Source organism: Bidens hawaiensis, unplaced genomic scaffold (assembly GCF_021521415.1).
Source record: "Bidens hawaiensis isolate Kalapana, Puna unplaced genomic scaffold, B.hawaiensis_p1.1 tig00044863_1, whole genome shotgun sequence".
Classification (NCBI taxonomy): domain Eukaryota; kingdom Viridiplantae; phylum Streptophyta; class Magnoliopsida; order Asterales; family Asteraceae; genus Bidens; species Bidens hawaiensis.
Window position 1 is genome coordinate 25,161 of NW_027497985.1, and position 18,329 is coordinate 43,489.

An 18,329-nucleotide genomic window follows, 5' to 3' on the forward strand; every position below is an offset into this window, starting at 1 on the left:
ACTTCTCCCTGAATTCCCTCGTACAAACAAGTCTGTTATTACGTTCCGGACCACAATAACTCAGTTGCCTTACAAGTTCATCCTGGCATCCATCGGTATCTATCGTTACTCATTATTAAGTTTCCCAGATATAATCGAGCCGACGGTTATATTATAGGTATCCTAAGGGATAACCTAATCCTTTATAACCAATGCCTCTGATACCAACTTCTGTTACACCCCGTTGAGCGATTTGCGGAAGCGTAAAACGGTAATGTAACAGACACAACTGGTATCAAATACAATGTCCATAAAGAAACATTATAAACTAATTTACAATATTTTACATTGTTCTAATATCTTTTACAAACTAGGTGATACAATCAAAACTAGTTTTTCAACTACTTGACTTCTAACTCGAATGTTGTACCAGTTTACATAACATCGATCACAATCGAAACAGATAGCATATAAGCACTTTACTCCATTTTTCTGAATACCTGAAAGCATGTTAAAAACAGGTCAACTACAAATAGTTGGTGAGTTTCATAAAGTTTCAATAAAATCAGTTCTGCGTACCACATAGTCGTAGTTTGTATGTACGCGTGTATGTAAGTAAATGTATTTACGTTTGTATATTTACATATGTGTCTTTGTATGTACATATGTATATAAGTTTATGATAAAAGTTTGAAATTACGATAAAATCGTGGTTGTTCATTCGTACTACGTGCTTTCATTTTCCACGTAAAACCAACCACTGTGGCTCCCCTTTCGCTCATAACGGTTCCACTTAAGGTCAACCATTACACAGAATTTACATATATATATATATATATATATAGTATTTACTACGCTATAGTATTTTCTATGTATATCTATATAGTATGCAAATAAATATATATATATATACACACACGTATAGTATATCTCACATATCATCAATCACTATGGCTCCCCTTCCGCCCACAATATGCATAATCACGTTATTTTCTTGGCATTCATGCCATAATCAAGTTAGTTTGTTTAGTTCCAGCAGAACTTGGCTCATAGGCCATACTCAACTGTTGTTTATTAAGTTGCAGCAGAACTTGGCTCATAGACATACTCGACTTTAGTTTATTAAGTTGCATCAGAACTTGGCTCATAGGCCATACTCAACTTTAGTTTGTTAAGTTGCAGCAGAACTTGGCTCATAGGCCATACTCAACTTTAATTTGTTCCTAATGTGGCCCCCCTTTCGCCCATAATAGCCCCATGATCATCATAGACCACGTTATCCCCATGGCCATTACAGCCACGTTGTTTCCCAAATTAGTTATGTTTAACATTACATAACGTGTTTGTATAAACATGTTGCCATGTGTAATTTCATTATGTTTTGTCATTCATACTATCTCCAGTTACTGTATCAATCAACGATAATAATCACCTATCATCAACACATAGTCAATCATTATGTTTGTTGGGACTTTTCATATATAAATGTTCAGATAATTTATATCCTGAACTGTTTTTTGATAGATAACATGTATAAGCATGCATTTCACCCAAAAAGTTCGTAAAATAGTTTAAAGAGTGGGGTAATGAAAGTCACGGTTTTGTAGGCACTCAGTGCCAGGTCAGCTCGGGGTTCGTTTCCCTTGCTATCACTTAGTCCCTATAGTCCATATTATTATTAGAGTAAAGTGCCATTTTAGTCCTCGTGGTTTAGCAAATAATGTGAATTTAGTCCAAAAAGTTTAATTTTTGCATATGGACCATCTAGGTTTCCTAATTCTTGCCAATTACATCCAAATCACTAGCCCTGTTAAATTTAATTGTTAAGTGAGGAGTAGACATGTCTATTCACTCTTTCTTTATTATATGAGTAAAGTGCCAAAATCATCCCCGAGGTTTGGTAACATTTGCGAATTTCGTCCAAAAATATTTTTTTCGCAATTAGACCCTTCGATGTTTACCAACCGTTGCCAATTTCGTCCAAATTGTTAACTCGGTCTAAATTCAACATTAACTCAGGGGTGTTACTGCCTTTTTACATGTTTGTTTACATTATTAATATTATTATTATTGTTATTATGTGTTTGCTCGATGAAACATATAACATGTCAGTAGGGATAAGCTCGGTACCGTACCGGCACCGACCGGTACTGATACCGAAAATCCTGATCCCGAAAATCGCAAATTTTTGGTACCGGTACTGGTACCGAAATGTTCGGTTCGATCCCGATACCGGTACCGTACAGGTCCTGAAAACTCAAAAACCTTGGTATTGGTTCGGTACCGGTACCAATACCGAATGTACTTATCCCTACATCTCAGGATTCCTATGTTTGAATCCAATATAATATCCGTTTGTTTATTCTTCTTTATATTTTTTTAGTCATATAAAGTGTTTAGCTCAGTGTAATAATAATCATTATTATTATAGTAATATAAACAAACATGTAAAAGGACAGTAACACCTCCGAGTTAATATTGAATTTAGACCGAGTTAACAATTTGGGCAAAATTGGCAATGGTTGGGAAACATCGAGGGTCTGATTGCAAAAAAAATTTAGACGAAATTCGCAAATGTGACCAAACCTCATGGACGATTTTGGCACTTTACTCATATAATAAAGAAAGAGTGAAAAGACATGTCTACCCCTGACTTAACGATTAAATTTAACGGGGTTAGTGATTCGGATGTAATTGGCAAAATTTGGGAAACGTGGATGGTCCATATGCAAAAAATAAACTTTTTGGACTAAATTCGCATTATTTGCCAAACCACGAGAACGAAAATGGCACTTTACTCTAATATTAATATTTTAATATTATTATAATCTTTATACTAAGCTGGGCTGTATAGCTAGTTTGGGTGTGGCTGTAACACCCAGAAAGTGTCAATAGGCTTAGATTGTAATGTTTAATGTCTAATGTTTGAAATCGAACTTGACTCAGTTTCTCCGTTTTACCACCTGGGCCGAGTTGCTCATTTACGCGTTTGGAAAACAGTTATGGGGATGTAAACTTGGGTAAACGTGTTGGTTGATAAAATGATTAAGTTATAAAGAAAGATCACGGATTAGAGGTCTGGATTCGCTACGAGGATCGTTCCCGTATATTCAGTTTGATTTGGAGAAAATCGCGCACAACCTATCCAAATTGTTCGGATTTCTCACAAAAAGTTCATTTTTACTTAATTAATCCAAAATTATGATCTTTGATCACTCTTGGTGTTCTGATATTCCAACGGAATCACGAACTTGTCGTTTTTATCAGAATTGAATTTGTTTAATTTTCAAATTAGCATAATTAATTATCCGTTAATCACTAAATTATGAAAATTTAGCCACTTATCAATTAAAATATGTAGATTTTTATAAAAATATTTCTGGAATTATTTACTGATTTATTAATTTATAAAAATTCATTTTACATGGTATAATTAACCCAAAAATTGTCCGTTTATACCAAACGATTTCCGAAAAATCCACCAAAATTGCTGAGTGACCAAAATACATCCCAAAACAACCTGGAAAATTTTCAAAATCTAACAACCTTGCCAAATATCCTTTTCGAGCCAAAAACGACTGCGAAAACTTAAAAAGATGTGAATGCACAAAACATATTTAGGCTTTTACAAATGACCCCAAATTTCATATTTGATCATAATATACAAAATCTGAGTTTCCCACAAAATTTCATAAATTTTTAAGCAGTTTAACTATTTTTCCCAAATAAACACACCAAATCGATAATAAATTCGCCAAATATTCTCGGATTGTCGAAAAATTACCAAATTTGGGCAGGGATTCACTCATATAGTCCCTGATGTCGCTTCAAAATTTTAAAGCCTAACAATATGTACATCACAATCGAATACTAAACAGCCCGTAATCGAGCAATTCGGCATTACCTTTGCGGTTTTTGTCCGTTTTCGCTCTCCTAATCCAATTTCCGGGTTCTCGTGCTCCTATATAAGCTAAGTACAGGTCCTGTATCACAAGCCAAGCATGTTTCATCAACATGGCAGCCTTGGAACTTAGGGTTTCGACTAGGGTATTAAACCGAACTTTTGAACCGTAAAAACGCTGTTTAAACCCTTTAATCCGTGTTTATGGCCATAAAAGAGTATGATTCTGATTCCTAACCATGTGTACGCTCAAAAAATGTTTTTTTTTTAAATCATTTTTAAGGTTTTACATGGTTAGGAATGTTTTTTGGTAATCAAACTATGTTTATATGATATTAAACAAGATTAAACATGTACAAAATTGATTAAAATAAGTCTAATACCTTAGGTTCGGATCTTGATATGAACTTCCAGAGGTTTTTAGTGTAGGTATGTGGGGAAATATGTGCTAAAATATCTAGCATATGTTATTATAAAGAATAGAAGACTTAAAGAGGGGAGGGGGGGTGGTTAAACACCCTTAACGGCCGGAAGTGGAAATGGGCCCCCTTGGGCCCATGTTGGCCTAAATCTCTCAATTTTTGTACCCGTACGTGAAATGTTGAGCCCAAATTTATTTCGGGTTCGGTTTTTGGCGCGAAAAACATATCGGGTACGACAAACAGTGCGAAAATGAATGTTTTTCAGCCATTTTATTGTAAATTTATAAAAACATCGAAAATATTTTTACAGGTCACTTAAACATCCCCAACAAGTGTTTGGTAGATCTTTTTCGGCTTAACGAATGATACAATGCTTGTTTTGGAACTATCTTTCGCGCTTAAATCCATAGCGGGTGGTTAAACGAGCATGTTTTCGTTTAACTGGTTTGCTATCGAACTAAGGCCATAATACTAACATGTTGGCTTATATTCAACGTATATCACTTATAGATGGCCCCCCGGGATATCTGGGTCATAACCAGACCCGTTCGGTTAATCGTTCGTTCGTTGCGCAATAAGCGGTTAATCGTTCGTTCGTTGCGCAATAAGCGGTTAATCGCTTATTCGATGCGTGAACGCTAACATGTAACTGGTTTTGTCACGAATGTCAGTACTACAACCCGCTAAACACCCACCGCCTCCACATGTCACCACTAGCCCCCATAAAACGTAGCGGGTTAACCCACTTTGATACTTTTTCTTTTTGCTTTCTAAAATGACTTATTTTAACCCAAGGGAATTTTGGTCAAAACTTTTATTGACTCGAACCAAAATTGATATTTTTTTAAACGACCCGATTCAACCCGAACTCATTTTGCTTATAGTGTGTTCTGTCCATAACCAAAATTGAAACCTTCTACAAATGACCCGTTTTGATACAACTTCATTTTGCTCATAACCAGTTCTAACCCGAACCTATTTTGCCAGGCTCATTAAAAAGGTCTTCAAACCAATACAAAAATTAGAAGTTCTAAAACATCCCTCCCATGTAGATATATTATAATTACATATGCCAAAAACTTGGTGAAAACCCAAGTCTCACTAGTTTCATAAAATGCTACATATAAGCTCTTAACTAGGTTTTCTTTTGTCACTAGTGCAACTGTTATAGGCAAATTAAGTTAATTGCTAAAGCAACAAAACCTTCAAAACATTAACATTAACATACCAATCATTTTGGCATCCTCTCACTCTTTATTAGAATCCGGCTCGTTACATCTTATTCTTCTTCACTTAAAAGTACATTACAATCTTGAACCCGAAAACAGTCACAAAACCGTCCCAATCAACTCATGTTACAACAAAATGCAATTCCATATGGCTCTAGAGCTTTGAAGCAGCATCTTTATCCAAAAACCATTTCAGCTGACCTTCAGGTGCCACCATCTGAACTGGCAAATGCTGAGGGTTGTGACCATTGCCCAGAGCCACATGAACCGGGTGGGCTTTACTAGCCCCGGCTACCACCAATGCAACATTTGCAGATGAATTGATTACCGGGAATGTAAATGTAATCCTTTCTGGAGGCGGTTTTGGTGATTCTTTAATGAAGGTAACCCACTTTGTCTTCTCTTCAAGTAGCGGGTGACCCGGAAATAAAGATGCCACGTGTCCATCTGGGCCCATACCCAATAACATAACATCAAACTTTGGAAACCCAGTTGTCTCCGAAGTGTTGATTATCCCGTTATGAATCAGATGTTTGATGCGCGATTCATAGTCTTCTGCTGCAGCTTCTGCTGATAAGGTGTCGTCAATGGCATGAACATTTTCCGGAGGAATTGGCACCTGGTATAGTGCGAAAATTCGTTTTTTAAAACTAATTTTGTGAATTCAAACTATCAAAGATGAGATTTTCTTTTATTTGAATTAGGGTTGTGCATGGGTTAGTTTTTGACAAAAATGAAACCGAAAAATCGAAATTTCGGTTTTGAGTTTTTAAAAACCGTTTGATTTCAGTTTCGGTTTTGGTTTAAGTTTGTTTCAGCTTCTGTTTTTTCGATTTTGCCATTTGGACTTTACAACTTTTGACCGAAAAAAGATTTGGGCAAAAAATAATTAGTGTAGTCCTAAATTTTTTTGTTAGTTAACTATTAATTTATTATTATACAATTAGGCAAAAGTATTCAGGTTACACTAGGGGTGTCGATCATGCCGGTTTGGCGAGTTGATGGGTTGCGATATTTACCCTGACCTGACCCGTATTATTATTCGTGTCAAAGATTTCAGCCTTAACCTGCATACTCATAAATTCAGGTGAACCCGAGCACGACCTGTTTAACCCATATATCTAAAACATTAAAAGATTTATAGCAAAGTAGATATAATATAGAATCGGTACCTGGTAAATGAGTAATATGAATATTTTTTTTTTAAATATTAAAATCTTGAAAATTAATTGGAAATTGCAAGTGTATCTTAGAAAAACAAAAAACAGAAATAAAAATAAAAATAAAATTAAACAAAAGTTTTTTGTTAAATACCTAAACGGGTTAATAGATTAAACCGCTTTTATGCGGGTCAACCCAAACCCGGCCCTTTTTTAAACGAGTCATGTTAGTCGACCCAAAACCTATGTTTTAGATTCATGTTCAGGTAATGTCAACAATTTTCGCCCCTTGGTTACGCTATACATTAAATCATTATAGATTACTTCAAGTACAAAAAAGAAAATGAAAATCTATAACCTCGGTTCGATTCAAGTTCAATTACACATAAAACCAAAACCAAAGATCGGTTCGGTTTTTACGAAAACAAAAAACCAAACTAGATTTTTCCGATTTGATGCACACCCCTAATCCCTAATTATATGAAGATTTTGATAAACATACTTTGGAGAGAAAAGCATCAAAGGCAAGTAAATAATTGCTATCCGGGTGATCTTTAGGAACCACTCTTTCATCAACCCAAAACATATGCCACTTTGACCAATTTATAGAGTCAGCATAAGGTGCTTCCACTAGCTTCCTATAACATTAATATCGAAAGTCAAAACACCCATCAATCATATGATAAAAAGTGGAAATCAATGTCAATGATAATATTAATAATACCTGAGTGACTTAATTAAAGATCCTCCGGACACAACAACGGTGAAGGAACCCTTTTGCTGGGTGAATAATTCCGACAAATCGGCGGTGTATTTGGCGAGAGAAACCGAAAGGGCTTCTTCAGAGTCAAATACATGTACTTTATTATTATTATTAACAGTTGCCATAATCTCCGATGCTGAAGCTTTTGTCTTGAAACGACACTTGGGTCTTTTCAGATCGGCGATTATAGGACGGAAGGACCGGCAGGTCGGCGGCGGAGATGGTGAGGAAACTGGAATAAGTGGGGTAATGGTGCGGGTGCGGGTGCGGGTGCGGGTGCGGGTGCGCAGAGGAGTGTAAAGTGGTTGGAGTGAAGATGCCATGTTCTTTAACCTAAAATAAAACCTTTTATTTTCTTTTGATATTTTGGTAGCTAACCCCAAGATATAATTTTTATTACATTGTTTTTTACGTAGGCTATGCTTTTTCTTTTACTTAAGATTATTATGTTTTTGTGGTAAAAGGTTTTTTTTAATAATATTTTTCCTATTTGCGTCACGGTGGTTATCGCGCGGGTTTAAGTCGCGGATCTATCTCAGAGGTAACATGCAAATTCTTTTTTATGGTATTTCATACACTCAAACGATTTTTTACGGTATTTCATACAATAACAATTTTTGTGTTTCATATAATCATGTTTTTAACTTCTTGTTGGACTGATATCATCATTTTATTAAAATTTAATTTTAAAAAAAAATGCTAATAAGATTTTGCAATTTCATCTTTTAAGTTTTCTAATTTTAGAGGAAACAAAATTAAACCTAAATCTCTAATCAATTCCAATTACATTGTCTAAATATCTAATAAATCATTATCAATCATTCAAGTATTCAATTGCCTATAAACAAATCAAAATTAGTAATTTGTATAAACAAATTAACATTATAATATTAGATAAAAGTAGAAGAATACCTAAACTGAACCAGCAAAAGTCGAATCGTAGAAGAGGGACTGACAGAACACCAGCTGGCTACTCAGCTACAGCGTGGAGGTCCAGTGACCAAAGGAAGGCAACAGCGGGTCGGGGCAGCGTGGGGTGGACAATGGCCGAATGAAACTTTGTTTTGTTGAATGTTGATGCCCGGCCTGGTTTAAGTGTCCAAGCATAAGGGAACAACGAACAATTGTTTTATTTGGTTTGAACTTTAATTTGGTTGGGATTTAAATTTTAATTGGGCTTTAATTGGATTTAGCTTTTAATTTGGTTGGATTTTAAACAATTAAGGGTAACTTATATTTTTTTTTCAGTGGTAGTCAAATACAAAAACCAACTAAATAAAAAAAATTGCACTACCAATGAGAAGTTTAGGAGTAGCTGGTTATAATCTAAGTTCGCCCTTGGCAGGCATACATGTGCGTCTAAAAGTTAAAATGATACATTTGTGTCCATATGGTTTGAAAACACGTAAAATTGGGTCCCTCGGGCTAACGAAAGTGTTAGTTAAACGGAGTTAAATTGAGGGGCAATATAGTTTTTTCACCTTTAATATACCCTGTATCCATTTATCTCCTTCGGTTTACACACTATCCTACATTTTTCATTTCTTCTTTGACAAGATAAGCCCCTATTCTTACATGTCTTCCCAACCGAACCTCCTATCACCACCTCCATCGCTGGTGATTCCCCTCCATCAGTCCACCTACGTCTCCTCACCACCGTCTCCATCGTCCTCCGTCACCGTCACCATCTCCTGGTGCGCACCTCCAACTCCGTCATCATCTCCATGTCGACCGCCATCTCTGCCGTCATCTCCGTCTCAACTGTCATATTCACTGTTTATTATCGGCTAGTTTTTTAGTTTAATTTTGTTTAAGTTATGTTACTTTTTTTGTATGAAAATGGATTGTTATGTTATGATATTGGATAATTATGTTGGTTTTTATTATGATTTTGGATAAGTTTTTTAGATGTTGGATGGCTTGTATAATATAAAAATTTTGGATGGTAAAATTGATTAAAAAAATAGTTTTTTATAAAATTTGAAGTTCAAATTTACAAAAAAAAAATAATATTTTTTTCTTTTGATGGTAAATGAAGTTTTTATAAAGTTTGAGGTTGAAATTAAAATTTTTTTTTAAAAAAATTTTGGAGGATAAAAATGACTTTTTAGAAAGTTTGAGGTTAAAATTTAAAACAAAATTGTTTTATTAAAATTTGGAGGGATTTTTTTGCGGTGGAACGCAAACTGAATGTTTCTATACCACAGGGACGTAAAATAAACGTTAGACAGAGATAATAGTCATTTTGGGATTTTGTTGGACGGTCGTTTTAACAATAGGGACACAAATAAGAAAATTATCTTTTGTAATCTAGTTTTGTTTATGAAAATGTGATGAAAGAAACGTATTAGATGAGTAATAAAACGCTAATACTTTTGAATAGAAGTGTATGCACATCAAGCTAAAGTGTGATTGACTATACTTGAGCTCTACTTGTTTAATTTAGAGAAAGCTTGGGCCCAAGCTCGTTTCAAACTCTATTTCTAAAGTTGAAACTTAGCTCGTGAATAGTTTTTGAAATCGGGTTTGGCTCATTTATTATTTATCATCAAACCTAAGCTGTTACGAGGAATGTTTATCGGTTTGTTTGGTCCTAACAAATTGGGCATTTTAACATATTCGTATTATGGGTTAGGAGGGGTTTTAAGTAAAATGATTTCTAGTTAAAAACGGGTTTTAAGCAAAATGGATTTGGTTCAATGTAGGCTATTTAGTATAAGCATCAATTTGAACATATTTGGCAAAAATGAAATCGAGTTAAAATGAGTCGTTTTAGGAAAAGTGTATCCGCCCACACCCCAGGTTAAAATGTAACCACCCGCACTCTACGGATCACCCCACTTCCAGGTTTAAATGAATCCTTGTTTTTTTCTTTCAAAAAAAAAAAGTTGAGTCATTTTAGATATAAAAAAATGTACCCAGCCCTCCCCCTTTGGCCCAACCCGCTCCACTTTGTTGGTGGCGCCAGTTTGTGGTGAAGGTGACAGTTGTGAGCATGTCGTTGGTAGCAGAACTAGGGTAGAGGCAATGGTAACTGGGTGGGGTGGTGGTGGTGGTGAAGTGCCCGTGTCGGTGGTGACAGTGTTGCAAACCCATTTGAAACTTCTTTTTAAGTTAAGAAGTTTTATAACTATTTAGGTAACCTATATTGACCTATTAAGTAATCTAAGGTACCTTTGACCAGTTAACTAATTTAATATGACCAACATGAATACTTGTACATATTGCCAAAATTAACCCATTATTTGAACAATCGGCTATGATTATCACTATAGGTTTTTGGGCTGTACTAGTGAAGCAATTTCTTTTTATATTAAATTTCATTAAAAGGTAGTGTTTATATTAATATTGAAGATAATCGGGCAACAAGCAGTGATACTGCACATTTTAATCACATTGATTCTGATATGTACCTGGTCCCTTAGAATCTTTCCCGCCTAAACCCATATTACCAAACAAGCGGGAACAGTTTTAAGCAGAATTAGTGGGACAGTTTTGTTCTAGAACCGTCAATTAGTTATCAGAATTAGGGTTTCTAATCCTTGTAATTGGAGATTAGCCTATCTCGAATCAGGCTGTTTATCTTAATATTAAGCTTTCGATTTCCGGTTCCTATCATTTGGTTCCATTGCCGGGAACATCGAATGACGCATGCAACCCGGAATCTTGCAGATCAATTAGCAACTATTGCAGCACAATTAGACGCTATTCTTTCATCTTTGAGGGACGATGTTGAAGAAATCAAAGTTCGGGTGAGCGGAGATGGTTGTAACAGTGAAAAATCAGCCGATGATTTGAAGACAACAGTGGCAGAGGGACCGCAGGGGTCCGACCATGACCCTCTTCACGTACCATTGCTAGATACGGTCAGTGAAGAAACCCTTGATGTTCAATTGAAGAACGAAAATCGATCTGAGCATCTTTTGGATGTTCAATTGAAGATTGCAGATCAATCTAAACATGTCTTGGGTGGTCAATTGAAGATCAGAGATGATATTATTAAAGATGGTGTTCAATTGGATATGGAAGATGATGTTCAGTTAAAGATCGGAGATGGTGTGCAAAAGCATTGTGAACTGAAAAATGGGGATGAAGATAGGGTAGTTCCTCAAATTCAGACTTCTCCACGTTTGGAAAAACAACCGTTTAGGTTTTTTGATCTTTATCACATCTTTCTTAATAAGTCCCAGATTCACCCAGGTTCTCATGTGGTCATGCTGAAACCTGCCCAAGTTCAAGTTCCAGCAACGCCTTTAGTTTTCATATCCATTACTAACGATTGGCAAATGCATTCAGTTCGAGATTGTTGCCGGGCCTGAGAAATCGGTGAAGCTACAATAGAATGGCTTATCGCTTGGTACAGCAGTAAACAATTCTTGGATTTTCGACTTGAGGACAAGTCGTTTTACCGGGCAGGAAGTATTGATACGTACCTGGTTCCTTAGAATCTTTCCCGCCTAAACCCATATTACCAAACAAGCAGGAATAGTTTTAAGCAGAATTAGTGTGGCTGTTTTGTTCTAGAACCGTCAATTAGTTTTAGTATTAATAGGGTTATCTTTATTTTATTAGATGTCGATGTTTATGTTAAATCAGAATTAGGGTTTCTAATCCTTGTAATTGGAGATTAGCCTATCTCGAATCAGGCTGTTTATCTTAATATTAAGCTTTCGATTTCCGGTTTCTATCAGATTCTATTAAATCAATACCAGAAATCTTTTTGGTATTAGTAAATTCGGTTTTTTTAGGGTTGTCAATAGTGCAAATTTAATCACGTTGATTCTATTAAATCAAATTATGAAAAGAAAAAAGAGTAGCAAATACATAAATTAAGTAAAATATTGATTTGTTGTTAACAAAAAAAAACAATAAATAAATAAATCATGTTTATATATGATTATGGTTGAACCAGTATGAAAACCTCTTTTAAGAGTTGAAAAAGTCTCATTCCTGTATATATATCATCTTTTTAAAACCTTGAAAAGTTGAGCTTCTAGCAACTTTGTTTTATCAAGAGTTCTGGGAAGTGGGGAAAAAAGTCAAAAACAATGGTGCAGCCAAGGGACACCCATATATTAATGAAGATAGCATTAAGCAAGATGCAGTCAACATGAAAGCCATTAATCAGAAAAAAAATAATGATGTGACCTTTACAATTTCTTTACACTGATACATCAATTTTGCTAAAATCACATAAGTTACCAACATGCTATGATCAGTCTTCTCAAGGGCATGTCGCATCGCCCCATCTTTTTTGTTTATGCATAAAAAAACAATTAAGAATAATAATAATAAACAAACAAACAAACTAAAGATAATCATCTATTTAGTCTCAGTGATGCCTTGTGTTGGAGCTACGAATCGTCAAACCATGCAAAAGCTTCGCGTATCCAAGAAAGTTGAGTTTTCCATCAGTAGGTCTTATCCAATCCTTAAGTATCGAGTGCGCCGAGGGACCCACATTCATTTCCTGTTTCAGATTTCATCGTATTTTTTTAAGATATGGAAAACAGAGAAAAAAAGCATTTGAAACTTGGTTGAGATAAACATGTGGTACTTTTGACCTGTTTACTTAATGATGGGTTTCTTTGGTTTAATTTGCTAAAAGGTAATCGGATCAAATGCCTAGTATGAGTCAGATGGATCGAAAGTTCCCCAAAGTGTGTTTTTGTTACAGATGTGTATGGGCCGGTTTGGGTCGTTTTTCACCTCAAACCAAACCAAGCCAAAAACAAAGATTCAGTTTTGGGTCTTTTGGAAACCGTTTGGTTCTGGATTTTTCAGTTTTCACAATGGTTGGGTTTCGGTTTTATCATTTGGGCTTGAAACTTTTAGGCCGAAAAAAATAGCCCAGAGTAATAAATTTGGGCCTGAAACTTAAAGCCCAAAACCGTTTGTTAACTTTTTCGGTTTTTATGATTTTGGTTATAAAAGTGAGTTCGGTTTTTACAGCTGTCAATAGTGCAAAACCGAAACCGAACCAGGAATTCGGTTTATGAAAGAAAAAAAAACCATAATACCAAACCGTAGGTTTTGGGTTGGGTTCAGTTATTTCGATTCTAAATTATATGTTATTTTAGTTACGGGTCGGTTATTTCATTCCATGCACACAGCAATCCCCTAGTTTTTTATTATAAAACTTACCGAAATAATATAATTTTGGAATCATATTTGGCACGCAAATTATTAACTAAAGAAAAGTTCATTTTTCGATACTATGTGTTTTGGGTCAATCCAAGCCAACCCGTACAAAAAGTTAACTTCTACTCAAACCACCCATTCTGCCATGAGTTAAGAAAGTACCTGTGCTAATGCCTCAACCGAAATGACCCGATTTCCTTTGAGTTCAAAATATTCAAAGGCTGTGCTGGCAATCATTTCCCATCCTTCAAGCGCTTCAAGTTGATGCGGGCTAATCGTAGCAGCACAAAACTCTTCAAATGTCAATTGAGTATAAGTCAAAGGCTTCATCTTCAACCATAACAAACCAACCATCAGTCAAAGTCAAAGTGAAACATAAACTTGTAACATAAAGAATTGTATTTCTTACTGAATCCAAGATGTCAAGGACCCTTGATTCTTTCATGGCAGCAGTTGAATGTTTCACAAGAGCCTGCACAAATCATTGAAGTTCAATATAAAAATTTAGCGCGCTCATATTATGAAAGAGAATAAAATATATTATTAACTAACCGTTCTATAATTCTCTAGAGTAACGCATCCGTCTTTTGGTTCCAATAGATTAAATTGAGCCCTCAAGTAAATCAGCTCGTCCTCGGTTAAAGCTTTTGAGAGCGCCTTGAAACATCAATAAAAAAAACATTAAAATATAGGTGATACAAGGGGCCAGATGTTACATTAGTAATATTATTTTGACCCCATAGATAATAAGTTCTGTTCCAACTTGTACAAAACTAATTATGTGACACAAAAATAATCATATAATCAGAAGCATAATTTAATTATCCATATGCTAATAATTAATTCAGATAATCTGTTTCAAAATGGGGGAAAAAAAACTTAAACAGCCCTAAAATCTTGACAATTTATCAACATATAAAAAATACCTTAAGTGCATCGCGTTTCAAATGCGAGGCTCTAAGATACGATTTGACTAATTTGTAAATCAAAATATCTAATGGGACCGCACGGCTTTCATCTCTTAACCATGGATGAGCTGCACAAATAGTCATTTGCCATTTTAGAACATTATAGTTTAAAATAAATAAATATTTAAATAATAAACAACTTACTCAAGGCTTGAGAAGCAGTCATTCTTTTTCTATGATCCTTATTAAGAAGTCTTTTGACAAAATCTTTCGCTTCTGGAGTTACTGAAGGCCAAGGAGAGTCGTTAAAATTAGGATCCGCTCGTAACACGGAACGGAAGATTCCGGATTCAGTTCGAGCAAAAAAGGGTCGACTTCCACATAGTAATATATAAGTTATAACACCAATACTCCAAATGTCGGCTTCCACATTGTATGATCTATGGAGTACTTCGGGTGCAACATAGTATGCACTGCCAACAATGTCATTCAATCGTTGATCTGCGTATGCACAAAAAGTTATCTTAGTTCATATCTGTAAAAGTAATGGACGGCATTCTAACTGAACTATTTCATTATAATGGCGGGGAACAATATATACAGGAAATAATCCAGAAACAAACCCTAGAGAAACCTAATACTAATAATTTAATATATATTTAACAATATCCAAAATTGGCAATGCTTTCGGATCGACAATCCATTTGGTTGGTTGCGATCCTTGTAACTTCCTGTTTTGTTTGTAATTGAAATGAAAATGAGACAAATGACAAGTTTACTTTATAATGATTTTATTGTGATTTATTACTTGGTTTATAAATAAATATTTAAAAGATAAATTGCAACACCTAGCAATTAGCAAAAGAATTTAAGTTACCCTTTATCTACTTTAATATTTCTTGTTCTTTTTGTAAGAGTGAGAACCAGTTGGAGAAAACGCATGGGCCCCAACAATACCTTGCTAACTGTGAGACCAGGCAAACCACAACTTACGCTGAGCAGGTGGCCTTTAAGGGTTTTAAGGCAAGAAACTAGTGGAGCCTTTGCTCTTACCACCGCACCACCCCTTGAAGGTTTATTTGTTCTATTGTTCCCCGAAAGTTATACTATCCGTATAAGAATCTCAAAACATAACGAGGACGCATATGTTGATGAAAACATTATAAAGGAAACCGAATTTAATATCCCACCACGTAAATTATGACAGCACACAAAACAGCGGGACTTGATCTCCCAAAAAATTGCATGGAACCCCACCAATACCATGTTAACTAGTGAAACCAAGTAAAGCTCGACTAGCTTACTATGGGTACATGGCCCCACCAAGGGTTGGTTTATAAATACATCTGGTAAAAATAAATCACACAACTAGTCATTAGAAAAAAATAATAATAAAGTCCGTATATTTATTTTTATTTCCTTCTCTTTTTATGGCAATGAGTACTCATTAGGGAACACTCATGGGCCCCACCACTTCTTGTAACAAGTGGAACCAGGTAAAGCGGATAAGTGACCTTCAAGAGATTAAGGGGTTGCTTGGCAATCTAGTGCTGAATCAATAATAGGTCTGACTAATTAAGAGGTAGCCTCTTAATCATTCCGCATGTCTCTTGAAACTTAACCATTAACATGCTCCATGAGCCATTAAGAGGTGTAACTAAACACACTCTTACCTCTGACTGATTCAGAGGTAGCGTCTTAATGGAATCATTAAGAGGCTACCAAACAGCCCCTAAGGCAGAAACCAACGGAAGCTAGATTCGAATCTAAGACCTCACGTTTACCACTGCACCGCCCCTAAAGGTTTATTTGCTTTACAGTTCACCGAAAGCCATACTTTCCGTATAAGAGTCTCAAACGCTATCTAAAACCGTTGGTTTATTTCTTTTATTGTTCACCGAAAGCTATATTTTCCGTATTAGAGTCTCAAACTTTATCTAAAACTTAAAAAAAACCGACTTTAATATTCCACCGACTACCGAGTTATTTATCACATCACTTAAAACAGAGGTGGCTTGATCTCCTAAATAACTTAACTTTTATCAGTGTTTTTAACAATATAGAATTTAACCTTATTTCTAACAATGAACCCGCATACAAGATCACTCGAACCTTTTAACCAAACTTCTAACAATGAGCCCACATGCAATAGATCACTAGAACATTATAACCAAACTTCTATTTAGAAATAATGTTAAAATGATTTAGAAACTTGCCTGGTCTTGTAAAATCAGATAAACCAAAATCTATAACCTTCAACGGCGAATCTTCTTGTCGCGTGCTAAAAAGAAAGTTCTGCCCAAAAATAATGCCATCCGATTAACATCTGCTATCATCAAACCGAAAATAATCATAAAACTATGCACACCTCAGGTTTTAAATCACGGTGCACGACACCTTGAAGATGACAAAAAGAAGCCACACTCAAAATTTGAACAACAATCGATTTCGCATCATTTTCTGTATATCTTCCACCTCTGCAAACACAAAAAAAACTATAATTCAGAAAACAAACAAACCGCAAGATAAAAAGTATGGCGTATCACTATTCGTGAATATTATCACCTTGCTAGAATGCGGTCAAGAAGCTCTCCCCCTTCACACAATCTGTCAAATACCACAAATTTGTTTATATCATAACTAACTAAACTATTCATATTATTTCTATTAGCAAATAAATAATACTCACTCCATAACTATGTATACATTCTGATCATCTTCAAAAGCACCATGAAACTGAACCATGTGTTGATGGCCCGATAAACTCTTTAACAACTTAACCTCTCGGCGCACGTCTTCAATCGATATAGCAGTGGTCATCTACATGAACAATTTACATACCAAAATTAGATCAGTTTACAAAAAGATTCAAACTTTAAATATTAATATTGTTATAAATCAAGAAACCTTTGATTTTGAAATAATCTTGACAGCAACTGCTTGATTCTTAAGAACACCCTTTTTACACTTGGCCCAACAAGTATGACCAAAATGCCCTCGCCCCACCTCCTTCCCGAGCTCGTATTTCGACCCGAAATTTTTCGGGTACCCGAACGTCTTATCCAAAGCCCTCTCACCGTCGCCGGCGTCATCTTCCGGTATGGCCGTCGCCGTCTCCGGCGACACCTCCTTCCGCTTCCCTTGCCGTTTCAAAATCGCCGACATGATCGGCTTCGCCGGCGACGGCGGAGGGAACGGCCACTTGAACATCCGCTTCGGGGTCCTCGCCGGCGGCGGCGTCGGCGGGACTCCGGCGGGGTAGGCGCTCTGCCATGGGCTGCCGGTGAAGGAGTGGTTCGAGGTGGCGCTGCCGGACCTGCCGTTGATCCCGTTTCCGACGGCCGGAGACGGCGTACGCGGCTTAGGCTTAGGGCTGCGAGGTGGGTTTGCGACGGCGGATCCGACGGGGGTTTCGTGCTTGACGGCGACGGCGTCTTTGCTGCAGCAATGACCCATCGACGACGGCTCAGGGTTTCAATAATAATATTCTCCGGTGAGGGTTTGAAAAGTCTAATAGTAGGTTGTTGTTGTTGATGGCAAATTGGTGTTCATAGTCTGGGATTGACGAGTATTAAATAATAAAAAAATTACTAAGAGTATTAAATTAAATAATAATATTAATAATTGGGTGTTTGATGTGAAGACGGAGGTGTGTGTATACAAAGAAAATTCAAAGGGTTTGGTTAACAGTGAATAATATGTTTGGAGTCAAGATTTATAAAAGCCGTAAAGTTTGAACTGGGAAATACTTGTTTCTAATAATAATAATACCAAATTGATAATAATCAACAAATCCTGACCATCGGATCTACTTTTACTTTTACTT

General features: G+C 35.9%; 2 protein-coding genes across 2 annotated transcripts; both read right to left on the reverse strand.

Moving 5' to 3' along the window:
* Nucleotides 1–5,604: 5,604 nt before the first annotated feature.
* LOC143595289 (6-phosphogluconolactonase 3, chloroplastic-like) lies at nt 5,605–7,612 on the reverse strand. The gene is made up of 3 exons (XM_077074341.1): nt 7,416–7,612; nt 7,194–7,329; nt 5,605–6,150 (listed from the first exon to the last, which is right to left on the reverse strand). The coding sequence occupies exons 1-3, from the start codon at nt 7,577–7,579 to the stop codon at nt 5,686–5,688; spliced, it is 765 nt and encodes a 254-aa protein (XP_076930456.1). The 5' UTR covers nt 7,580–7,612; the 3' UTR covers nt 5,605–5,685.
* Nucleotides 7,613–12,638: 5,026 nt separating this feature from the next.
* LOC143595292 (CDPK-related kinase 4-like) lies at nt 12,639–17,978 on the reverse strand. The gene is made up of 11 exons (XM_077074344.1): nt 17,411–17,978; nt 17,193–17,323; nt 17,069–17,110; nt 16,872–16,980; nt 16,720–16,798; nt 14,708–15,004; nt 14,522–14,631; nt 14,148–14,252; nt 14,005–14,067; nt 13,758–13,925; nt 12,639–12,924 (listed from the first exon to the last, which is right to left on the reverse strand). Exons 1-11 carry the CDS (start codon nt 17,957–17,959, stop codon nt 12,787–12,789), a joined length of 1,791 nt encoding a protein of 596 aa, XP_076930459.1. The 5' UTR covers nt 17,960–17,978; the 3' UTR covers nt 12,639–12,786.
* Nucleotides 17,979–18,329: the final 351 nt, after the last annotated feature.